This window comes from Lagopus muta, chromosome 2 (assembly GCF_023343835.1).
Source record: "Lagopus muta isolate bLagMut1 chromosome 2, bLagMut1 primary, whole genome shotgun sequence".
Taxonomy (NCBI): Eukaryota; Metazoa; Chordata; class Aves; order Galliformes; family Phasianidae; genus Lagopus; species Lagopus muta.
In genome coordinates this window covers 51,629,033-51,655,687 of record NC_064434.1, presented here as the reverse complement: position 1 = coordinate 51,655,687, position 26,655 = coordinate 51,629,033, and the positions used below count along the sequence as shown (strand labels likewise).

General features: G+C 39.6%; 1 protein-coding gene across 4 annotated transcripts in view; it reads left to right on the top strand.

Moving 5' to 3' along the window:
* The first annotated feature begins 886 nt into the window (after positions 1-886).
* THEMIS (thymocyte selection associated) overlaps positions 887-26,655 on the top strand; it is a 99,456-nt gene continuing 73,687 nt past the window's right edge. For all 4 annotated transcript variants that reach the window (XM_048935906.1, XM_048935905.1, XM_048935904.1 and 1 more), the window contains exons 1-3: positions 887-1,090; positions 15,582-15,740; positions 24,756-25,214. In XM_048935906.1, coding sequence (XP_048791863.1) covers positions 1,000-1,090; positions 15,582-15,740; positions 24,756-25,214 — 709 coding nt within the window. In that variant the 5' untranslated portion in view covers positions 887-999. The remainder of the gene's footprint in view (positions 1,091-15,581; positions 15,741-24,755; positions 25,215-26,655) is intronic.

Here is a 26,655-nt window from a genome sequence, read left to right as displayed (position 1 = left end):
ACGCTTACCAGTTTGTCTAACATCCTTCCTGCTTTCTGACACCTCAGGGCAGCATGAGAGTGGTGCAAGGGGACCATGAGAGCACACGCTTCAGCTTTCCTGGTGATCTGATTCTACCACTTGTTCGCTGCATGTCTCACTCTTGCAAGGAATGTTGCTTCAATAGCAGCACTCATTAAGGTTCTGAACAGCAGCATCAGAACAAGTGCTGGGATTTTTCCTTTAATGCAGTCAGATTTTCACACTGTATTGGAAAGCAGCCTCTTAAAATCCATTCCTGGTTTCAGTATCTCAAATTGGAATCCCCATGACTCACTGGTGACAAAAAACATAAACATCCTGGTCATTTTGCATAGCAACATTGTGTTTTAATGTCCGTTTACATGGCAAACTCAGGTACTCCATTTTTATAACTCAAATCCAGCTACAGTGCTTAAGGAAGAAAAAGTATCAGAACAAAATGGTTTCGTTTTTTCTCTTCAAAAGGTCTTTGTGGTTTTGAAGATACCAAACACTGAGTTATTTTGCCACGCTTATAGGGGGAAAAAAAATCAACTTCAACCCACCCCGATGTGATACCTTTTTCCCATTTTAGGTAGGGCAGGTGTTAAATGCCTTTTTTTTTTTTTTTTCCTCTCTCTTTTCTTCACAGAATTGATATTTCCAAGCATCAAACCAGTAGCCACAATCAATGAGATGGAGCTTTGTGGTGGATGCCCCTGCCTGCTCCCAAGTCCAGTACCCACACTGATGCCCACACCACTTGGTGGAGCCAGGTAGCCCAGCTCGGCATCCCCACATCACAGCACTCCACTTGCAGCTGTGGGAGGAAGCAGCCTGCAGGTCAAAGAAGTAGAAGTACCTCCCTGCACCACTCCTCCCCATCCCCACACCCCCAACACTCACCAGGCACAGCACGCACCAGGCTGTAAGCCTTGCAGTTTCTAAAGCCTCGCTGGCCTTCAAGCACCAAAATTACATGCTGCCTTGTGGCTAGCCATGGTATCTACCCTGGAGAAATTCATTCATTCTCTGGACCCCAGAGCCCTTCCGAGGGTCCTTCAGATTCAGTCAGGCTTCTATTTCGAAGGTGAGTGATGGGTACTTTCTGGCACAGCTTTCCGAGTTCATCTTGGACATTGGGTTCTCCCTTGGGTGGCTGTGGGAGAGGCAGAGGGGGAATGCTGACAGCCCTGTTTCCTGGCAGTTTTCCTCTAATTTTCCCTCTCCTTTGAAGAAAATAATATAAGCATCAATGGCTTTGGAAGTGTCGTTGGTATGATGTACGTATGCTCTTTGCCAGAGCTATGAGGAAAGCAAAGTAGTTAGAGCTCATCATATTCTGGAAGGAGTACTGGAATGAGTCATGAATTTGCTTTGCATGGGTGCAGAGTCATTGATCCAGCAATGGCAAATCACAATGTGGGGGTTAATTCATTAGCACTAGCTCTGCTCTCCTGGGATTGGCATGGAGAAGCAGTCTCTATTTCTAAAGTAAAGAAATACAGAAACTGGAAAGCAAATGTGGGAAATGGTAAGGAAAAACAGTTTTCTGACATTTTGCCTCATGTTTGAGGGTACATCAGGTGTGTACCATTATGAATGGATGGCTATGAACATGACAGGGGCAATATTTTGATTGGTATTTTTGCTGCATCAGGTCTTTCTATGCTGTTTTTATACTGGGCTATGTTTGTGCACAAAACAAAGAGGTAAAGAGGTTTGTGCTGCAGAGAGGTTCTGTGCTTGGTCAAGGCATGGACTGCACGTAATGAAAACACCAAGTCAAGCCTATGTATCAGTCTGGGAAAAGAAGGTTACCTACCTGTCACTGCAGATCAATGGTTTGCATAGGGATTAAGCAAGGCCCCACTGTAAATAGACTCCCTGGCAGGACTATGCATGGTGTTACAAATTCCTGCCTGTCAAAGAAGAAAGAAGGAAAAGTTGGGCTTATGCTAGATAAAAGAGAGGGGACTTTATGAAACTAGCTTAAGCTTCAGAATCCATTATATCTACTTTTATGTAGATCCAAAAATCCCCACGTACCTCCATAGGAGAAGGAGGTAGGACACTGTTGCCCTTTTCTGCAGGCGTAGAAAGTCTGAGCCAGGGTTGTCTGGGCCTATCCACTCCTGAGGAGGTACAGAACAGGAAGGGCACTCATCATCTGCAGGTACAACATGCCTAAGATGCGTAGGACCAGCATGCAAAAAGGCACACTGAGAGATTTATGTGGCCAAAATTACCAGAAACTTTTGAAAATATGTTTTTCTGGCCTTCCCTCACTTTTACTCATGTCTTGTTCAAATTGCATTTTTAAAAATGACCTGAGAACTTGTTTTCAGCTTAAACTAAATGAAAATCTTGGTGATAAGGCTGCTACCTAAGTGATGAATAGTGGAATTTAAAGTAAAACTAGAAGATCACTTCCTTGAATTTGAGTAGCTATAAATACAATATGTGCATGTATCTGGAGGTTCTCAAGACACGTGTAGATGTGGCACTGTGGGACATGGATAACAGGCATAGTGATGGTGGACTAGATGATCTTAGTGGTCTTTTCCAACCTTAATGACTCTGTTTGTATGCTGTGAGTATACACACAAAAATTACTGTGAGATACACATATATAGGTACAAACACTACAACAAAACTGCGGCAGCCCCACTGTCAGCATGTTTCCGAGTCCCTACAGTTTGCATCTGGCTGCTGGTGGGTGGCAAAACTCCACACCATTAGAGAATGGAGTATTTCAGCACGTTTCCATTTGCTGTGTAGGCTCTGGTGCACAAGGAGAAGGAAAATTGTGGAGGGACAGCCCCCTGGCCATGTTGCAGCAGTGCACTCTGATGTGTGAGGCAGCTATCTCTCAAAAAGAGCTACCTGAGCTGGGGGGTGAGTGGCACATGCCACAGTGACCCATGAACATCTGCACTGGCAGAGTGAGGCCTTGAGCTGCTCTTCTGCTTCTTCAGCCCTGGCAGCACCACCTTTTCCTGTTCTCTGCTCTTAGTGCTTTCTTCTCCACTCCGCAGCCAGTGTATCTTGCATATACAACAAGCTAGACTGATGCACAAGTGCAGCTCAGCTCCTTTCTTCATGCATGGCATGGGGCCCCAACGTTTTAAAGTACTTGACTACTCTGATGCCTACTTGCAGTGCTTCTTCTCTTTCTTTCCTTGTTTCAGGGGAAGCTTAAAGACACTCAAGACACTCTTTGTCTAAGAGGTCAGTGAGAGCTAAGGCTACAAAAGGTCTTCTTGCGTCAGGGCTCCCTGCCTCCCTCAGTTGCTGTCTGCACTGCATGTTTCCTGAGCACTTTACTTCCATCTATGTCTTGCAGCAGGGGGGAACATGCTGTTCTGTGATTGCATTCTGATTTATATTGCATTTTCTGAAGCAAGAGAGAGACTGAAGTAATTCCTGTTATATTGCTAAACAGGAGAGTGGGCCACTTTGTGCACTTTGAATTTCCATTAGGACAACCGGTTCCAAGTCCTTTCTTGACCAAACTGTCACTCGCCTCCATCAGCCCCTTTTGATTTCTTGTACTGCAGGCAGTACACCTGTAATCATGGTGTGGGCAATGCCACATCTCCTGACAGGAACGGATTTATTGCTATGGTTGCATGGACCAAATCAGAGCATTTGTACAAGAAGATATACTTTGAAAGCATCACACTGCTGGGTTTGTCTGAAACTGATCAATTGCAAAGGATGGCTAAATGTATGGCATGAGAATTTAAAATGGTGTGAACATATACAAAGGTACATGCTATGCTTTACCCCACCCTCCCCATCCCCCCCCCCCCCCCCCCCAAAAAAAAACAACCAAAACCCACAAGGTTTTTTTAAAACCACTGAATGGTAAGTAAAATAAATAATGATCCAATAAATCCATTAAAACTGTCAAATCAAAGCTGCAGCAACCAACCAATAAAAGTCATAGCCACATAGCTGGTAAGGATATGGTGAAGCTTAATTCATGCTCTGTTTTTCTGTGGTGCACTGATGTGCCATGATGGTGAAACTCTTCATTTACTCAATCTGGAAGCAACATTTTACAGAAAATGAATCTATGTCTAAACAATTCTACAACTGTATGACTTGCAAATTAGACTTGCTGCTCTTAAGAGTTTCAGTACTTCTACAAGCATAAGAAAAGTATGTTACAGGTCTTTATAAAGATGAGAGGCTTTTTTTTTTTTTTTCCATGGTGGGAAGTGTTTTTATTAGAAGCTGCAAAGTCAGGTTCCAGAGTAAGAGTAGGAATTTGGTTGCCCCTAGGCAAGAGCAAAGCTCTAATGATGATAATTAAAATGTCCCATTCTATCTTCATACCTGTGTAGCACCAAATACAGTCTAAGTTCCTCTTAGGCACAAGCCTACCTACTACAGCTCTGAGCGGAGAATGTTGGAAACATGCTTTGTGAACTCATTCCACCATTAGTTTATCTATCAGCCTATAAAAACTCCATCTCTGCTGCTGTTAATAAAACTGTGATTTATTTAACCATGTCTCCCAAAACTCTAAGTGGACAGGAATGTGTAGATCCTGTTTCAGTTCGGAATACTTCATACTAGAAAAGTTGCAGACAATCAAAATGCTGCCTTTTGTGGTATGCTACACCCCAGACACCTCTCTGAGGAACAGTTCTCTTTTTTGTTCCTGGTTTGAAGCAAAGGGTTGGGTTTCCTGTAATGCTTTACATAATTGAGATGATACCAGAAGCAAACTTACACTCTTTTTCATGCCATGCTTGGACTTAGGTGTGAGTTGAAGACCTACCCTTTTTACCTTGTGAAGGATGGCCAAGGTTTAAGGAGCTGGCTCAAGTTCCCACCTTCTTTATGCCCTTCTACCAGAGTGTGACTTTTGGATCAGTGCATCTGCCTGCAGTTACTCTCTACGACTAACACTGTGCAGAGTCAGGAAGATGGGTTTTTAATAATAACTGTAACTTTATTAAAGTCCTTTTCATTCATCACACTCAATGGGCCACACAGAAGAAGGGAAGTTATTGTCATCCTTGAAAACAGAAACACCAGTGAAGGGAGAGAGTGGTTCTGCTGGCCCCAGGGATATTTCTCAGAGCAGCTGTTTAGGACTCTGCTGTTCACTGTTCTTTTCATAACATCACTGCTGCAGAAATCAAATTGCTTAACTACTGGAGGAATTAGAAAGGATGATTATAAGTTGAAAGCAGATTTGTCAGATACAAATATTTTAGTAATCAGCACTGATTAGGAAGCAACTGTAGCGCAGTCTGAAGTACATGACAGTTTAATAGCTTCTTAAAATATGCTATTAACAAATTAAACTACTGAAACTCCATTGGAAAATGATTTGATTGACTGAATGTCTTTCTTTGAACATTTCAGTAAATATTGATGCTTAGTGAGCTAAGTATTGTATGGCCACTGATTTTTATAGATGGCATGCAGTATGAGCTTTCATCTTTATGTTTCAAAAAATTACTTCTGTTTTAATACTGATATAATTATTTTATGGGTAATTTAATTTAATATTCTGCAGGCTTAAGTTAACCACTGGCAGGATAGTAAAATGTGTCAAATTTTAATTGTGAAAAATGTAGAACTGCTCAAGGCATCTATTCTGTTGCTGTTTCCTTCCACTAACGGTGTTCTCTACCCACAACCTTCCCAGCTTTTGCTCCATCTAAAAAGAAATCCCACATAGTATTTTTTTTATTCCCCTAAAGCTAAATATTCACAGTAGTGATGGGATTAGGATACAGGGAACACTTCACAGTACAGGGAGACTTGATAGATCCTCATCTCTTTTCAACTGTTCCAAAGCAGTACGTGTTTCATAATTTGCAGTGCCAGACCACCTCCTCTTTATGATGGAATCATGAAACTCATTGGGAAATTTTTTTTTTGTGTGTTCTTTCTGTGGGGAGGAGGGATCTTTAAGCCAGCAGCCCCCAGCTCCACAGGCCTGAAGTTCAGCAAGGCAGAAAGCTGCAAAAGCAGTTCTGTGTTCTGCTCCTCCTGGAGTCTGAAAAGCACTTCAGGGACAAAGTGGTGAGAAGAGAGATCACTGCAGCCTCATGCATATCCAAGGTTAATGTCTTCATATATTTAAGAGGTGCCCAATATTGCCAGGTGTGGGATTTTCCCCCCTCTCTCCCCACCCTCCCAGGCTTTTTGGTGCTCCCTGACAGCTGCAAGAGGCAATGCCTAACAGAACTGATAGGGATGTGCTCCTCCGTTGGTTAATGTGAACTGCTCCATTTAAAAACTTTCTTGCAAACCTTGAAGAACATGAACACAGTCAGATTCATGGTTTCTCTTGGCTCTCTTTTTCCGACCTCATATCCACATCTGCTTCCCTTCTTGGCAGTTTCAGTTTCACCCTTTCTACTTCTGTTACTGGGAAGAAGCTTCTTTCCAGAGTGAGCTTCTGCAAGACTTGAAGGAGAGCCACAGGTTCTGCTGGCCATTAGCAGGGCACTGCAATTAATTACAAGCACTCTGTTAACCCCTAAACTGCAAAATGACTAAAAGTGGAATCCTCATACATCATCTCAGCTGGACAGTTTCGAAATGATTTGATGAAGATGATTAGGGCTGTATTTCTTGGAGATGGAAGATCAATGAAAATGACCTGTGCATTTGCTAAGTGGAGTTCCATATGAGCGAATACCAAGGGGAGAACCAGGTAAGAAATTGTAGAACTTTGTGGTATAGTGTTTTTTCTTTCTGATTTCTCTCATTTTTTCAGAGAGAGAATCCAAATGTGTCCATGAAAATTGAAGGGTTTCTTCCCTTGAAGATAGTTATTTTCTTTCCTCTTGATTCAGCATTTAAGAAAGTGATCCCTGGGTAGAACAAGAACAACAGATTGTTTGATTTCTCTTTTGTGGTCATTAGTCAGAGATGTTAGTAAATTTTCTCTATTAATACATACCACCGAAACTCTGCTGTACTTGCTCAGATTGCTTCAAAAACGTCTTTTATTCTGAACAAGAAGGAAAGTGCCTTTCAATGAATGCAATATGAGAACGAAACCTGACTTTTATGGGTCAAATATTGCTCATTTTATTCATCCTGCTGCCCCCAGTAGGATGATTCATCCACATACAGTACAAAAATCCTGACCCTCAGTAGCTGTCTCTGAGGGCAAAGCTGTTTTGCGGATTCCTATGTGCACTTTTTTCCCTTGACATTCAGCTCCAGGCCTCTCTGTTGAAGGCACAAGGTATAGGAAGGATATCCAAATTGCTTATTTCAGTACAGGGATCAACCCTTCCCCTGTGTGCTGATTGTTGCAGCAGTGAGTTGGAGACCTCTAAGAGTGGGAGGAGGATGTCTGTGGTGTGAGGAGCGATATTCCAATGTGTTCCTGCCATCTTGTAAAAATGCCACCACAGCTTACACAAATGCAGGCTCTGGGAAGATATCTGTATGACTACAGCAAATAAGTGGAGAGGAAATGTCGTGATACACACTTCCCATTTAAGTCTCAGCCCATATTCTGTTGCTCGGTTACTGGGGGATTTTTCTTTCAGTAACTTTTCTTCCCATCATGACTTATGTATGAGGGAATGTGGCATTTGTTCAGGTTCATAGTTACTAGTCAGACAGTAATGAGCAGAGGGGCAGAATGCAGTGGTCTCAGTGGGTAAGGTGGTTAAACAAGTTGCCAGTTTGGGATTTTATCTGTAACACTCAACACTCTAGCTTGACCCTGCAACATGATTTAAGAAACACAGTTTATCAAAGCACATATGTTCTTAAACATCTACCTCAATAAGCATACCTTAAGTTGAATTAATGCTGCAAAGCAAATGAATAAGACTAAATAAATCACAAACAGTTAAAACAGCAGTGAGTTGCACAGTTCAAAAGCAGATTTTGGCATTGTTTTTGCTACTACAGTAATTCTGACTTGCAGGAGTAAAACCAACAAAAGGTCAAAGATGTTGTATTTGGAACTGTGGTTTGACTTGCTCTTTCCATTATAGTGGGTGCTGCACATACAAAAGCTGTGCTGCCATATACACGAGCATGAGCCCTCAGGATAGATGAGAATCAGAAAAAGAGGGGAAAAAAAACACATAAACCTTCAGAAGAGAAATAAATCAGAAACCACGGAAGTAATTTTTTAAAAATTCCATTATGATTGAAATGGCTCAAAGCACTTGACATTTAAAGTTTGACTTTATATGATGAAAGATAAATCTCACAGCTTCTGTTTTTTGATGGTTTTGTGTCGGTAAAACCAGACCCTCTGCAGTCTAGGTAGATGAGATCAAGATCAGATGCTTAGAAAAGAGCATTTTGAAGGGACCTCCATGGTAATTTAATTACTGAGCTCCTTGGAGAATTTGTGTCCAAGACTGACCAAATATGCAGATTTTTGCTGCTTAGGACACATTAGAAAGAGAAGACCTGTTACATAGCCCAGTAAGTCGTTCTGGCATTTGGTGGGGGTCCTGCTACACACAGTGCTGCTTTGTGACCACCGCAAGCATCAGGACATGGGAGCATGGAGTGTGCATGGAGACGCTGGGGATCCCCCACTCTCATTGAGCACAGGGTTATGAAGGAAGGGGTGGATAATAGCTATACAGGTACTTCATAATATTTGCATCCACAGCCAGAGATTGGAGAGAGAAACTGGGGCCTGCTTAATTCTTGGCCTGCCACTGATTGCATACAATATTTTCAGCCTCTATATTTTTCCCACAAGGTATTTAGTTTATGGGATTTAGTGAGGTAAGTCCAGCATACTGACTGCCCTCTTTAGTTCTCAGGAGATATTTGACATAAAAAAAAGATAAGTAACTTCTCACTGTCAGAAGCCAGTTACTTTTCCGTATTGCTTGATCAGGGTTTAATACCATCAATGTTAAGCAAAACTCTCCAACCTGCAACTTCAAAACAGATCTCTCCTTTTACTAAAGAGCATGAACCCTGAACAATTGGCTGACCCCCTAATAACACTCATAAAGAATGATATCTTTTTTACTGACACTAATTACAGATACATTATGCTCTTCATACTACTTTAGGTGCATGTAGCAGCCTTAATAAAAAAAATTGCAGTTAATAAAACTGCAATTTCAGCCCAGCTATGTCCTAGCCAAAAGCAGGCTATTGTAGTTCTGGCTGAATGGCTACACCAAAGGGTTATGCCTTTCTGGGAAAGCAGAATCATGTCACCAGTCACTGAAACACAGGCACCTCTGATCTGGGAAGACACCATCCATATGGGCAACCGATGACAACATAATAGTGGAGAAAGGAACATTTGGAGAAGGACACTGGGACAAAGTTCTCCTCTTTCAAGATATGTCAGGAGATCTTTCATCTCCTAGCAAAGCAGCCAGATTCCTGGTTCTTTGGATCTTCTTTCAAAGACCTCTGAGCCTGCCAGCTGCAATGAATTCAGTGGGCGCCACTGAGAGATGAAAAGAAATAATTTTTTTCCTTCAAGGATTCAAACTCACGGGGATGGGGAGTAGATGCCTCGTGTTTGGCTCAGAAAGTCATTTGGTTGTATTAGAGAAAAGTTTGAGTTTTGTTAAAAGAAGAATAGGGGATATTTGAAGTGCTTTACGGAGCACTCAAGCAGACAGACTGCCAGACTGGGAGTCGGCCAGCCTGAGCTTGAGTTCCAGCCCTGCAGAATGGTCCTCTGTGCAATCTTGGTCACATTTTTTGTCTGGCTGCATTGCTCTCACTGGTCCTCCTCCTTTCTGCAGTGCCCAGACCTTTGTGACTGAATGGAGTTAAGTAAAAGTGATATATTATCAGTGTTTAGTCATGGACCTGATTTTGAGCAACACTCCTTATTGGGGTCACTGAATTTTTCATTCCTAGAGTAGTCAACAAATAGACGCTAAGCTACTGGGAGAGAACAGAAACTATTATGAGATATTTGCTGTGCTGTTCTAACTTGTAATATAAAATATTTATCTCAGTGGTGCTGTCACTAGACCTGATATGAAGAGTGACTTGATCCACCTCACCATTGGCTGTCTCTGTATTTTTTATTGAAGTTTTTAATATGAAAACACTCTTTGTTTACATTTAATGAGAAATAATTCAAATAAAGGGCTCATGATAGGAAGGATGCTGGTGTGGCTCCTTAACATTTTGGGAAAGAATGGAGGAGAAAGATATTGAGCCAATTGTTATGGTTGCTTTGATGTGATCACAGCAGTTGCTAATATAGATTGTCAAACTAGAGATGAGCTTATAAAAGGATAGAAATGAGTTTTTTGCAGAACAAAGTAGCAATCTAGAAAAGGTGGTTTCAAAGACAACAAGCCTTTAATTACAACCTTCAGGGGTATTTTTTTATCACAGCAAATAGCTGCTTTATTCTGCGTTCTGCTAAAATGTATTTTGCATTATATTGCATACATCTTTCTCAAATAAAAAAGATTCAGTTCTCAAGTTTACTGGATTTACAATTTCAACTTTTTCTTTGAGACTCAAATGGAAATGACATAGTGACTTTATGTTTCACAGCAAACGAACATATTGAAAGGTCTGCTCTAATTTTAATTTTCCATATATTTTGTGGGTGTCCATTTCACATAGACTGCAATGAACTTTTTCAGGGTCATGTTGTCACACAGTGGGCGTTTTCACAGTTTTAAGACTAATTATTGTTGCTTTTAAAAGAAAAAGTATTTTTCTTGTCATTTTTGAAAACCATGCTTTTTCCCTCCCTCCTTTTTATCTGCACAAATATTTGCTACAAATGCCTAGATGACAAATCACATAAGTAACATTTTTTTTGTCTGAACAAAATCTTCATTTTACTGTTCCACGTGAACAGCCAAGCAAGGGCTAAAATCAAGGCTAAGGCAATTTACTTGCAGGCAAATATGTAATTACAATCAATACTGTACATGCAACTGCACCCCCAAAAGTTAATCTGTTCTTGTATGGCTTACAGAGTTTCATTTTTTAATGATTTTTTTTCATATTGGTATTATTAAAAATAAAGCTTCTGCAATCATGGTCTTGGTCTGTTAGCTATTCTCCTCCCAGCCTTTCAACCTCATATTCTTTTACCTTTGGTCTACCTCAAATGAATCTGGTAAAGGAAGAGGTAATTAAAGTCCTACAAGATGCCCATGAAAGTGGTCATTTAGATAGAATGCCTATCCCCATGCTTATCTACATATCTAGCTGTCAGTCCGCTCATATGCATGAATATTACTGCTTATAAGCTGTTGAAAGTTTTTCTCTGAATTCCTTAATTGATGGAAAATGCTGTGATGTACTTCAGCTGGTGGTTTACAAACTATCTATGTGGCCTCTCTTCTGGGCTGCAGAGTGCTGTCCTGCAGCTATGAGACTTGCGATACTTGGGTGCTCTTTACATTCAGTCCACTAAATTTCTTTCTTTTCTTGAAGACTGAAATTATTCTTCCTAACTGCTTAATATCCTTCTTGATCATGTCCAAAATATGTCTTCCCTTTCTTCCTTTTTTTCTTTAACATAAGTTCATTTTCGTTGGTATTGTTTATTACAAAGTATTATGTTTGCCAGTTAATTATATACTCAGGTAACCATTTATTTCTTTAATGGTAGGATAACCAGCTCTCTTGCTTTTCTTTCTGTCTTGCATTCTTTTGTTAGTGCTTTTGTTCTTTTTTTTTTTTTTTTTCTCTCCTTTGGAGTTTTGTTCTTCTGCTCTTTTGTTTCTTTCTCTCTTTTTCTCTTTCTCTCTTAATTAGACCTGTGACTTCTTTTAAGTTTTAATTTTAATATAACTTTTTCCTGGAACTGGTGCTTTTGTATGAACAATCCATTTGTTTTCCTCTACATGTTTTTGTTCTGATTAGAGACTGTGGGAGTTAAGGTGCTGTGACAGCCCCGTGTGTCTTTCTGCACACATTCCTTGGTGGTTTGCAGTCTGGTGTTTATAATCCATCTTTTTCTGAATGCATTATCCTGGCCCTTGATGTTTCAAACTGAGCCTGCAGCTCCATGTAATGCTTTTTGCGTACTCTAGCTTGAACTCCATATGCTTGTCTGCCTCAGGTAATTTGTCTCTTTTTGTAAGTGCGGATTTTCTTTTTTTATGTATTTTACTCTTTTCTTGTAGTGTTTTAGATTCCCTACTGTCTCTAAGGAGCTGGGCTTCTGTTTATCCCATTGTACGGGAACTAATTGATCACCTCAGGTGAGCAATGAGTCAGCTAGGGGAGCACAGGTGAAGGCAATTCACCTGTGTTGCCGGAAGGAGTGGAGCCTGGCTCTACCTCTCCTAGACCCATTTAAGAGCTGGCTACCAGTGTGGAAGGATCTCTTCTGGAGATCCCTCTTCTGGAGTTTCATGGTGAGCCCAGGATATGGGTAAGCATTCTATCTATTCTCTTTTGGTATAATAACTGTTGAGCCAAACTCTCTGGTATATTTCATAATTATAACATCTGTACATTCACTGATTATACAGCCATGTAGGTTGCTCACTGCATTTCTTATGCTTTGGAAATTTTGATTGCTTTCTCACAAGTGTATTTTTGAGCCATCTAGTCATCTATTTTTGAGTGTTTGGCAGCACTAGGCTCTTTTTACAGGTGCTGCCAGACTGGCTCTTCATTTTCTTTAGCCTGCTAATAACCGATCAGTGTTAATACTTTTTTTTAAAGTTGTGTTTATATTTTATATTCTATATGGAGGGCAGAGCTTCTCAAATTCTCTGCAGTATAATTTGTAGCAAAACTATTATGCTCAAGGAGGAGCAAATCTGATAAAAGTAGTACTGCCTCCAAAACCATCCATAATCAGGGACAGCCTCTGTATCCCCTCCTCAATTCCCAAGGGCAGCACTCTGCTGCAGACATAGACTGAAACAGTGGTTAAATCTTCTTCAATTACACTTTTTTTTTTTTTTTTTTTTTTTTTTTTGAGAAATTTAGCATCTGTAATGCTACATTCTTTGCCCCGGGATTGGTTCTTGATTTGATTCACTCTAGCTACTGTGCTATTTGGAAATCACCTCGAGCCAGCTAGGTTACTGAACCTTCATTGTTCAGTGCCTGTGTTCTTATGGAGCAATGTTGCCTATGTCTGGATGTGTGGTGGGTCTCAGATGGGCTGAGGGGAACTTGCAAAGGCTGTCTGACAGAGATGAAAGTAAATGTGCCTGAAGCCCATAATTAGTCAGTGGAGTTACTTTCAATACATTAAATGATTTCTAGGGGTCTCTTTTCAAGTGAAGTAAACTGGAGAAGCTAGATCTAAAGCTGCACTGAATAATAAAAACAACCCTGGAAGTCACAAGCTCACACTTTGAGTGTATTTTTGCAAATATTTATTCAAGGGTGAGAATACTGGAGTTCTTTTCTCATCTTTCCACATTTCTATAATGTGGAACTCAATTGGTCCTGTGGGAGTCCCTGTATCTAATAATATCATGGCTGCTTGTGAAATCTACTGTCTGATGTGAGGAGTGAGGTGATTCAGCTCAAAAGGGATATTACTCTCTTCATGGCTGCTCGATTTTTCTTTCCCTCTCGTTTTAATAATAATAAGTATTGCACACACAGTTTTCTGACTGTCATAAAATATCCTATGGAGTTCAGCTGAAGCAATGAGAGCTATGATAATTCCTCATGCATTAGAGCAGTGGCTACTGCAAGTGTAGCAATATCTGGTGGAAGAAGTTGGATTAGTCAGTGTTGAATTTCTAAGAGGCTGAAAGGAAACAACTACACAGTGTCTTTACAGTAAGAAAACCAAATTGTTTTTTTAACATTAGAGGGCAATAGCTTTTTTTGGTCTTCTGCTTGGCATCAGATTGATTGAAAGGATGCACGAACAGAATGTTCTTCCTCTTGACCGTGGTTAGTATTTGTATGGCCCTATAATCCAGAACAACGCTACACTGACCATTGTACTAATGTGCAACAGAAAGTCATCAGCCTTCTGGGAATTTTAGAGTCTAAGTACAATAGTCCTCTATATCCCATGTAGTACTACAGGAAGGGAAAACAGGCAACAAAAATCAACTATCATAAGATTTTTGTTTGGACCGTTTGTTCAGGTTTTTTAAAATTATTCATTAGATTCCTTCTGCATAAAGCTAAAACCTATGCTCACATGTCTTTTTCAGTGGAGCAGGTGAGGATTCCCCAGTGTCCATCTTAACTGTGAGAGGATCACACAACAAACAGAAAAGTTTACAGTTACTTGCACATGTCTTCAAGACAGAGCAAAATCAGTCAGTTTTTCTATGTCATTTTTGTTCATTCTCCTGTTCTGGCACAAACCTATTGGTTAGCCTAAACCCAAACTCAAGCTTTGGGTTTAAGCTAAAACTTGAGTGATTTTTGCTCAGACCAGTCACCAAGTGACTTCCAGTGAGGCTGAGGTGGTGGCCACAAAGTGCTTGTTACCTGCAAGTGCTGCAGCAAAGATGATAAATATATCCCATACTCAGTTGATTGGAATTGATCTTGACTAAGCCTTAGGAAAATCACTGGGCTAACAGCTGCGTGTTCTATATGACTTTTGATTTAAAAAAAAAAAAAAAAAAGTGAGTTGTTTTGGCTTTTTTGGTTGTTTTTTTTTTTTCCTTCTCCAACTACAAGGAAAGCTGTGGAGTAGAGTTTACTACTTTCTGTGTGAAGGGAGTTCTGCAGGCAATGGCAATATTTCAGTACAGGCCATCTAAATTATTGATTGCTGTATATAGCCAGAGGTCAGGTTTTAAATATCCCTCACTGCTTGAGACCATTCTGGCAACTTATGTTAAAAAGAATAGAGAAAAATACAAGAGTTTAAATTGAACACGATGCAAGAAAGTGCTATTAGAATGATTGTGGAAAGGAAAATTTATCTTCTTAGAGAAGATAATTTGTTTCTACGAGATTTTTGTCAATAATGAAACCAAGAAGGGACAAAATTAACTTTGCAAGTACTCTTGGAATGGGAAAAATGAAAATGAGTAAAAAAGAAACTTATTTCTCACCATGAGAGAAACGAAACTCTGAGGAAGGATTCTAAGCATGACACTTCATATCAATTCAGGATAGGGCTTGATAAATTCATGGTAGGAACTGCACTGCATCAGAAGAATGGAAGCTGGCGTTAAATTCAGCATTTCTGACGAGAGGATTTTTGTGTTCAAAGTAATACTGTCTACAAATAGAACTCACAGAAGATTTAATCACTATGTGTTTGCTGCACTGTATATATAATCAATTAATTCCATGCCTCAAAGCTTCTACTATTCTCTTGCAGGGACCACGAAAAAAAAATTCCTTCTGCATAACTTGGCTTTTGTTACTCATTTGTGTTATTATTCCACTCTGACATGTACATGCTTCTGAAACACCCGAGATGGACGTAGCTTGAATGGAAAAGGAAGGTCAAGCTGCACTTCTAGTTGGTGCCTAGAGAGACTGAAGTCTCAAGATGAATTTTCTTATGAACCTAAGGAAGAAAATAAAGATTAGATTAGTTGTTGCAGGATAAGTATATTTCATATAATTTCAGGGTTTTTTTTTTATATAAAGACATAAAGATAGTTGAAAAAGTGAGAAAAAGCTGAACATTTTTTGTTTATGTTTCTTTTCAGGTTCCATCTATGAAATGTTCGGAAATGAATGCTGCCTGTCAACAGGAGAAGTGATTAAAGTTATTGGCTTCAAAATTAATAAGCTCATAGCAAGTATCTGTGAGAATAATGAAGACAGCCAGTTTTCTGCCAAAGTGGAATTACCACTAAATTTTCCTGGTATAGTATTTCATGAATACATGTTTTTGAGGAATTATAATCACCTTTTTGCATTTTATTTATTTACTGTCTTCACTGATATTTATTTGAGCTTTTGTCTCAGCTGTCAAGGATACAATTTTATCAGATGGCACAAAAAATGACCCACTCATTTTTACATTTCCATTCCTATAGTTCTCTTTCAAATCTGGATAGAAGTTATTCATGTTATAATGTTCAGAAATGATCTTTATACTTGAGGTCACTCAGCCTAAGAATTCTTAAAAAGGCATCCATTCAGTTGTTTGTGACTGTCAAATTTTGAGATTTTTTTTTTTTTTGCCATATATGCAGAACATAATTTAATTACTGTTGGTATATCAACCATTCTGAGTAAAAAAGACTTCAAATATTTTCTTATGTTTCATTTTGATTTCATCATTTATTTTAATTCCTGTGGCCAAAGTGGCTGCTTTGTGCCTGGGAACAGAGGAAACCAGACAGTTCTATGGAGATGTCCCAGAATGCTCACCTTTTTGAACTTGGACTTGATGCTTTGCATCTGATACTGGCTTAATATTTTAATTGAAAATATCATCCTCTGATCATGTAGGGAGAGGTGGCCAAGTATTGCATCTCATTTCATCTGATTTTTAGGGACTGGCTGTGTTAAGTAGAGGAGTGACTGAAATGCAGAGGGGGAAATGCTGTGAGTTTATGCATGTGGGAAGTGGAGGAGGCAAACCAGGTTGAGAAACTGCCTGGAAGGTGGTGAACCTAGGAGCAGTAGATTGAATTCTTGACTTGGTAACATCACTGGTGTTTTTCTATGCATCACAGTGCATGTAAGACTGTGCGCAGGCACGTATAAAATGTTTAGGTTATATCAGCCACCAGAATTGAGTGTTGTTTTTTTTTTTTCTTCAGAGGGAGACAAAGCACATTTCCTTAGCAAATAAAATGCAAAAGCACATAGAAAAGCAACGTTTCATCTGAATTACATAGGAAAGTATCTTTTGCCATGCCTTCATTTTCAATCTCTAAAATACACATTTCTCTCTGAAGTAGTCCTACATATAATGTTCTTTTCCCTAGTAGATTCTCAATATGCTTTCATGTTATTCTTATTTGATGAATCAGAACCTTTTGTATGACCACTTATTAAGAGGCTTTTTTGAAATGTCATTTTCAAGCACTGATAGGGCCCAAAAATAATGATCAAAGACATTTTAATTATTTGTGTCTATCTAGAGTTATTGAAGTACTGTGATACTGTGAACTCTCAAGATACTTAGTGTTTTTCTTGAATTCCAATCTTTGCTATTATTTTTTTCTGTATCTCTAAAATATATGTACATGTAGTAAGTTATAGTCTGTATCTTGGCTGACAGATGGGGTTGAACATCTGAATCCTAAAACATCCAGCACAACTAAGCATTAAAAGTAATCCTACATTTATTAATGTTGAATCTCATGATTTTTAGAACAGAATGACTTGTGATTTTGAGTAATTGAACTCGGTGACTCTGGATTTGCTTGCACTCAAGTGATCAGTTTTACAACTTGGCATTTGGATATCATGGCCCTGCTGAGAACACCTTTAAATTTAGTCAAATACCTACAATTTATATCTTTGTTATCTCCTGACTAGTTTTCTAGAAAATGTACACATTGTGTATACACATTATGTTCTCAGTGAAACAGTTGGACTTGATAATCTGGGCCTGAAAACCCAAATCTTGATCCAAATGAATGAAACTAGTCTAACAATGTTGTTGGCTTGTCTCATCTCTACAACAAAGAACAGAACCAAATTGCTGATGATATTTTTCCACACTGTTGTTGATTATCTTTTTTTCTTCTGTGAAAATATCCACAAGTCTCTAGACAGTCACTGTATTCTCATTGCACTTGCAGGGCTTTCTTGCTATTATTGATGAAAAGAAAACATTTTTGATGTTGTTTTCCACTTCCTTTATAAGTTGTCATTTGCATGTGATGAGCCTGTCTACCCTTTCACTTTATGCATGCTGACATAAGCAAGCCACTCATCTGTTTAGATAACTCTGGGGATGATCTCTCTAAGAACTGGGCTCATTGGCTTTAAATGAGCCTTCCTCTTTGTCTTGCTGAATGTATTTGCAACCTACAGAATTCTTTTTTTCTGCTCTGGCAAATCAGATTCTTGATAAAGGCCTTATCTGGCCTTTGCATTAGCGAGACCACTGCAACTGCAAGTTCACTGTGTTATTTCATTTTATCCTCATTCTAATTTGTTCATCTTCATGCCTCAGAGGGCCAGGCTGTTCTTTCTGTGTTCATACATTGGACCAAAAAGAAACCTGCTGCTACTCTAGGCATTTTGATGGCTATATATACCAGCATTTTGAACTACAATTTTCACTGCTAACAAGTTAGCAGAGACAGGTAATTTACACAACATCTGAACAGTGTGCCAGCACAAATGATTTCATTTTGTTCTGTTAAATTCCCTTTTCTGCAAAAATATTATTTGTCTGTCCCTGTTCTCAACATGTCTCTGACAGCTGTCGCTGCTCATTCCTACAGGACCTGACAGATGTAGCTGAGCACAACCATCCCTTTGAGCTCTCAGCCTTTGCTAACCATGAGGCAGGAGACTTGCCTGTGGCCATATATGCATGCAAGAGCTGGGACTGGGCACAGTAAGGCTCACCTTGGTAGGAGTTAAAGAGCTGTCAGTCTGAAAGACTTCCATGTAGCAGAGTGAATGCCCTGCAAAACAGAAGCTATCAGAAAATCAGTCCTTGGGCTTCTTTGCCAAGGAGGTAACAGATACATGGCTCTCCAGTGGTGATGCCAAGTTTGAACTATGGTGATCTGATGAAAATATTACTGTGACTATCAGTGGCACAGACTGGGAAAATGATACAGAGGAAAATCCCATCAGCATCAGGAGTGAAATAAGCAGCAGGAGATGAGGGATTGTAATAGAGAGTTTGGGGCACAATGGGAAAAAGATGCTGCAGCAGATAGAACAGAGGAGGAAGTGTGGGTGGTGGAAGAGTGGCAATCAAATCAGCTCCAGAGGAGTCAGGAACTAAGTTGATTCTGTTCTTCTACAATACTTTGGGAAACGGAAGCTACTATGATAACACCGAGCAGTGGGGTGTGGTTGGTGTACAACAGGGACAGAATGCCAATCAGAGGGACCTAGACAGGCTTGAGCAGTGGGCCCAGGTGAACCTCATGGTATTCAACAAATCCAAATGCTAGATCTTGTACCGGGGTTGAGACAGTCCTCGCTACTGATACAAGATGGGGAATGAGAGGATTGAGAGCAGCCTTGCTGAAAAAGACCTGGGGGTACTGGTAGATGGGAGGCTGGATATGAGCCAGCAATGTACCCTCACAGCTCATAATGGGCCGCATCTAAAGAAGCGTGGCCAGCGGATTGAGGGTGGTGATCCTGCCCCTCTGCTCTGTGCTAGTGAGGCCTCACCAGGTACTGCATCCAGATGTGGAGTCCTCAGTACAGGAGGGGCACAGATCTGTTGGAAAACATCCAGAGGGTAGCCAAAAAATGATCCAAGGGTTGAACACCTGTCTTGTGAGGACAGGCTGAGGGAGCTGGGGCTGTCCATCCTGGAGAAGGTTGCTTGGTGACCTGATAACAGCCTTTCTGTATCTAAAGAGGTGCTACAGGAAAGAATGGGATAGACTCTTTAGCAGGGTATGTGGTGATAAAACAAGGGGAAGTAGTTTCAAGCTTAAAGAGGATAGATTTAGGTTGGATACAAGGAAAATGTCTTTTGCAGTGAAGGTGCTGAGGCACTGAAACACGCTGCCTAGAGATGCGGTAGATGCCCTGTCCCTGGAGACTTTCAAGGTGAGGCTGAATCAGACCCTGGGCACCCTGATCTACTTGTGCATTTCCCTGTTCATTGTAGGGGAATTGGACTAGATGGCTTTTAAATGTTCATTCCAACCATAAGAATTCTATGATTCTAGTCTAGGACAGAAGGTCGTTCTGTTATTTTTATCTTGAAGACTATTTGCTGCTCTAGTAGGTGAGCCTGATCACCTCAGTAATCTGTTGGACAAAGAAGAAAAAGAGAATAGAATGGATGCTCCTTTTCTTCAGAACTCTTATTAAGGCTGGAAACAGGGAACGTGTAAAACTTCATAGAGTTGCACTGTATTACTAGTAAAAGGGAGCTGAATATATTGTTCCATACAAATGTGGAAAAACATCCTTCTATATACACATGCTTTTCCACAGCATGAAACGAATCATCCATATCATTTTCTCTCCCATAACAGTAAAAATTTTCTCTGACTCCAAAACCCTCTTCCTCTATCAATGTGTACACCGTTAGCTAAAACATTTCTTGTAAGTTATAGGGTGTTAATACTGATATGGATTCATGAAGAGTAACAATGCCTATAAATTTCACTAATTGCTGTTTATGAGGTCTGCTCCGAAAGTTATGCTTAAAAGTTATTTTATTATGTAGGCCCACAGTGTTGGAGGATGTTGGTATGGCAGTAGAGATTGAACCTTCCCACCAATATTCTGTTGCAATTTTTTCTTGCTATGGGACAGATGGCAACAGAGGGGCAAATTTACATAATGACATCTGACCTGGACATGGATGTGAAGTAAAATGTGGAATGAATTCCTCCATATAGAAAAATGGTGCCCATTGACATTCACTGACACTTGGTGAATGTTGATGCAGATCAACAGTGTATGTGTAGATCAACAGATCTGTGTGTTTGATCATATCCCAAATTATTTGAAAAATAGATCTGTATGAGCAATAATGTCAGCTCGCAGTAAACCTGCTGGATTTTTTTTTTTTTTCTAATTCACTCTTGTATTCCCACTAACATTCCACCAAGCACTCTCATGGAAGTCCAAGATATTTTGATTCAGTCATTTTTTGATTTGTGAAAAAATATATTTTTTTATTAACCTCAAAATGTCCAAACTTTAGTATCTCAAATTTGCCATATGTCTCCTTACTCTGGAGAATTCCTTGCTATTTAGCGTTAGGAGAACAGTTGTTTTTGTAATTTGACTCATAATGATTTTAATGAGATTCTGAATAGTTCCAGATAACATTTTTTAAAAACAAATTTCCACATGAAAAACAAATAAACATGCCATGGCTAGGAGAGCATTTATGAGAAAGCACTATGGCAGATTATGGCAGTTAATTAGGAATTGCAGTTGTTTTCCCCTAATCATACTAGAGTAAATTTTTATTTATCCACCTCCTCTCTGTAGAGAGAAAAACATATGGAACTTTACATACTTATAAACAGGTGGCTATTAGGGGCTTATAATTCAAGGGTCTCATCAATACAGAAGCTAAGAATGCAAGTCCACATGGCCCTTTAGTTGTCTATGCAAACATTCTGTCATTGAAATTAAGAAAACAAGCAGAAGGGAATATGAATGTTTTTCTGCTTCCAGCCCTGACAAATTCAGTCTGCCTGGGCTCGAGGGGATAATCTGTTGTCTAGTTTTGTGTGAGAGTTGATAATTATGCTTCTACATGAAACTTGCTTTCCAACCCATGATGGTCACCAGTTTATTGCTGGGGAAAAAAAAACCTGGCTTCTAAATAGCTCTGCAATCCCAGGGAAATTCCTAGAGCCCAAGTCTGGTGTCAATTTCATAGAGGAGAAGTAAGTTTCTCATGACTGTGTATTGCCATATATTATCAACTGGAGATGTTTTTTAACATAGTTTATGGAGCGTTCTAAATGTGATTCTGGAGGTTTTCTAGGGGCATTGCATGTGCCCCTATATCACAAATTTGCAAACACAGTTATTGCCTTTGAGATACATCACATGTTGTTTGAATACATTTCTAATGAAGAATATTCCTATTTCTTTTCTCCAAGCATTGCCAAGAGATGATGTCCTTCCTTTCTGTGCTTGCAGTGCATGACACAGAAACAGTGTTTGGGGATGCTGTCTTGTCCACAGCTTCAGACTGTCATTGGTGCTTTGTCACTGTGATATTTTCTAAATGCTGATGAACCTGGTTTGTCTTGATCTACACTGACAACTCCAGTAGTGATTATGTTTGCAGTGGCTAACTTGCTTGCTAATAACTGTTAAAATCATCTATTGGAAGCACTAAAAATACTAGTGAGAAAAATAGTGTGTGCTGCAGTTTTACCTCTGCAGTTATGTTCATGGATGTGACTTCCTTGCAACTTGAAAAGAAGTCATGAGACTTTCCCACAGTGCCGCAGTGAGGACAGACACAGAGGATGTATATGCATTAAGGTACTGATTTCACACAGAAGAAGCTGACTGTCATATAGGCAAATGTGAAGGCACAGAATCACAGACAGCATGGGCAGAGTTAGTGACTTATTTCTGCAGTAAATCAAATAGGCTGCTGCTGTTTTGGTTGCTGACAAGTGCTCAGAGCTGTTAGTTGCCACAGCTACAAGTGATCTCATGGGGTACCTAGAACTGAACACACCCAATATGGTGATAAAACCTGTGAAAACAGAGAGAAACTTTGTGTCCTTAATGTACTTAAAAAGAAGTGCACTAAAGCTATGAAATGGATGTAGCAGTTTTTGTTAAAGATTTAAAAAAAAGGTTGTCTAGGGACTGATTTGATATACCCTTTCTAAAGACTGAAATCCTAAGGATCCCCTGCCTTGCTCCAGGCCCCTGAATTGTGTTGATTGTGTATTCAGGGTGAAGCTCAGTAATGGAAAAAGTGTGGGAGCAATTTTTAACCAAAGCAAATCCCTTGAGAGGGGTCTAGAGATGGTGTGAATGAGTATCTTCCCTGCAGCTAGTAGGAACTGAGTCCTACTGCATCATACCTGACTGAGATTTGGGCACCTGCTGTGGCATCCTTCCCATCTTCTCACTCTGATCACCACCAGAAAGGAAGTCATAGCCAGCATTGTCCCAGTTTCCCTTCTGAATGGTGAGGTAGACAAATAGAACGCTTACAACTTTTTAGATGTAGTGTGAACCACTCATGAGATGTAGAACTGGTGAGAAAGTGTCTCTAGTTGTGCCAAGCAACATTTCTTGAGTCTGCATCCTATTCCTCCTTCATAACTGCCAAGATGGGAGAATTCCTTTACTCGAAGGACATGATACCATTTGTATGGTCTGGAGGAGGCAAAGGAAATTAGTAACAGGGCCATGAAATTTCTGCTTTTTGGCTCTGTAGGAATGTAGGAAAAATGTGCTGCATTTCCCTGGGATATTGGCTTCACTGTTGGCGTAGCTGTGGCTAGAACATAAAAGATACAATGCGATTCTATGAGGCAGCATTCATACTGTTGCATCTTGGGAAGAGGATAGCTTAATCACATAGCTCGGCTAAACCCTACTGTTTAGTCCTTTAAACTGTCTACTTCATCTTCCTCTGTGAAAACTCTCACACAAATATAAAAATGTACACATTTTTCTTGTGATGTGAACTCCTAATGAGACAGCTCCAAGGGCCATGACTAACATGAAATAATAATGGCCCCAGGGGCTAGAGAGGCTCAGATGCAGCTTCTGCCTTACAGTACAGTATTTCAACACTTTAATTGCATTGCTATGGCCGCAGTATCCAAACTGAGAAGCACTCCATCTGATGGTCTGGTCTATCAGAGATGCGAAGAACAAGTTCTTTTTCTCATTCGTACCTTCAAACATGCTCATTCTTGGAATTCGCAGTCTGCATGTAGAAGAAGGCGTTGTACTGATGTTTAGGGAGAAAATTCACCCTGTGTCTCAATGATCACGTTGCTGTCGCTCTTTCTCATATCGTGTCTTTTGTTTCTTATATCATGCATTTGTTTCTTAAGGTCTGGTTTCCTGAGGAAAGAGATAAGAATTTAAGAGAACATCTTTTTTGTTGTTGTTTGTTTGTTTGTTTGTTTGTTTTTCTGTAGCAAAAACTTTTTTTTTTTTTTTTTTTTTTCAATCACAGACATAAAAATACTGGATGTCAGAAGTGTTGTAGCTGTAGAGTAGAATGGGATAATTCCACCTATCTATTCTTTGTATCACATGGTTGATATTATATTCATGCAGTTACCTTTCTAGCAACTGAATTACCTGCTTGTTGTGGTTTAACCTGGCAGCAGCTCAGCCCCTCACAGCCTTTCGCTCACTCCTGTGCAGTGAGATGGGGTAGGGAAACAGAAAACAAAAAAAAGTGTAAAACTCATGAGTTGAGACAAAGAATGCTTAATATGACAGGAAAGGAAAGAAAATAATAATAATAATAATAATAAAAGAATATTTGAAACAAGTGAAGCACAATGCAATTGATCACCACCTACCTACCAGTCCCTAAGAAGCAGCTACAGCACCCAAGCAACTTCCCTGAATTTTATAGTTTTTACACAAGATGCCATATGGCATGGAATGTGCCCTTGGCCAGGCTAGGTCAGCTGTTCTTTTTCTGTCCTCACTCAGTTCCTTCTGCCCGCCCAGCACCCTCTTTGGCAGAACAGCATGAGAAGCTGAAAAACTGAAACATTCTTTGCTCTGTATAGCACTGCTCAGTGACAACTAAAACACTGGTGTGTTACCATCATTATTCTCATTATAAATAAAAACGTGACAACATAATGAAGAAAATAATCATTATCATGGCTGAAATCATGACATAGATATGATCAGGGGTCTTATCAATCCTTAAAAATATCTAATGGGTGAGAGTCAAGTGGATGGGGCCAGGCTTTTCTCGGCCGTGTCCAACAACAGAACAAGGAATACAAACTAGACTGTAGGAATTTTTATATGAATATGAGGAAAAAAAATCTCTAAGGGTGACAGAGCACTGGAACAGGCTGCCCACAGAAGCTGTGGAGTTTCCTATGGAGGTATTCAGAACAGCCTGAATGTTTTTCTGTGTAACCTATTCTAGGGAGTATGTTTTAGCAGGCAGTTGGATTAGATGATCTCTAGAGGTCCCTTCCAAACTGTGTGGTTTTTGATTCTGTGATTTGTCTCATCTTGCTTTGTATGCTTTCCTTCTTATAATGCATCTTTTCTGTCCTTAGGTCTTTATAAGATTGTGGCAGACAAAACACCATATGTCAGCGTTGAAGAAATTACAAGAAAAGTCGCTATTGGGCCAACAAGATTTGGCCATCCATGTTTCTACAGCCCTGAGGATATAAAACTGGCAAACCTCACAATCAAAAAGGGTGAGCAGATCACCTTCAATTCTGTGGAAGAGATCAATGGAACAATGGCTGTGAGCTGTGTTATGGTCAGAAACAACCGGTCTCATTCCTTTATTTTGCCCCTATCACAAAAAGGAAAATTCTATGAGTGTGAAGATGACCAGATATACACCCTAAAAGAGATTGCAGAATGGAAAATCCCTAAGTGCAGAAGCCGGATTGTCAAACTTTCCAACACTTTACATATGTGGAACTCCTCTAATCCACTTCCTGAGAATTTCGGTGGCTACTTGGTTCTCATGCCTGTCTATGAAGTGCAGGCACTAATGAAATGTAAGTAGGAATTAAGGTCAAAGAATTATTTACTCTGCATGATGTGGCACCCTTAAATTCATACAAGTTGCTCAAGGAAGAATTATGTTTGGTCAAGAATTCCTGGGGCATCTTTACCAGTGATGCTTATTCCAAATTGCAGAAAGATAAAAATAGTATTCCCATATGTATTTCCCTGTCAGATATTAATACAGATAGTTTCCTAGTATTACTTTCTGTTATCATTTTACTTATCACTAAAATTAAATAATCTTTCAAAAGGAGATATACTACATAATGAAAAAGCAAAGCTTAAGAGTTCAGTTCAGTTCTGAGATCCTCTTTCTTTGTATCTCTTTGGCCGTGGAGAAGTCACCAGATCTCTGTAGGCACTCAAGGCCAGCCTGGATGGAGCCTTGAGAAGCCTGATCTAGAGGGTGGCAATCCAGCCCGTGGCAAGGAAATAGTACTAGTTGGGCTTTATGACCCTTTTGAACCCTATCTGTTCTGTGATATAGATTTTATAAGACACATAACTACAGTTGTGAACTACACTGTGTTTTTCAGATTGACGTTCCAGAATGAAAACCAATATTATTTTACTTTATAATAGAAACAAATATCAATAGATATAAAAGATTCATGGATGATCTCTGAAGCCTCAGGGTCTGAGGAAATGGGAAAGAATTAGAAAGCCAGTATCTTTAAAATCTGTAATTTGTGTTCTGAGTTTTTAAAATAAGGAAAGAAAAGGAAAGGAGAAAAGATTTTTGTTTTTCCCCTTGGTAATTAAATACTGTTTTAGTTGTTCTACCAAAAAGCTGAAACTTGTCGTTTCAGTTCTTATAATGCTTATATCCATGCATTACTTTGAACTGAAGATAGAAGTTGTGCAAGGGCATAAGTACACAGTGAAATACTCCTATTTTATGGTGGCTTGAATAGCTGAGCTGCAGCAATGACTTGTGTGCTTACACAATGTACTGGCTAAAGTTCCTCCCTAATTTATAAAAAAAACAACAACAAACAAACAAAAACAAAACCAGAAAAAATAAAAACCAGCAGCTTATGCTAAAATACTTGATTTTGCTTGAGGACCGCAAAGGTAATAGGTGGAGACTGGCTGCAGTTCATCTTAATGATTCACCCATAGTGTTAAAGTTTGCAGGATAGGAGCTTAGCTTTTGCGAATCTTTGCTGTCTGTTGCTTTTACTGGAAGCACATCAGAAAGCACAGAAATGAAATCCTGAGAGAAATATGTCATTCAGGAAGAAAATAAGGGGGAGATTTTTACTATGGAAATTCCTCTGGGTGATGGTATAAGTTAGGAGATAAAATACACAAGAGAAATAAAAGCAAGCAGAGACTTTTAGCACAATATGCTATAGCTGCTAAATGCTTTTCATGAGATATTCCACTCTTCTTGCTATGTGATTTAAAATATGAGCTTGGAAAGCATAT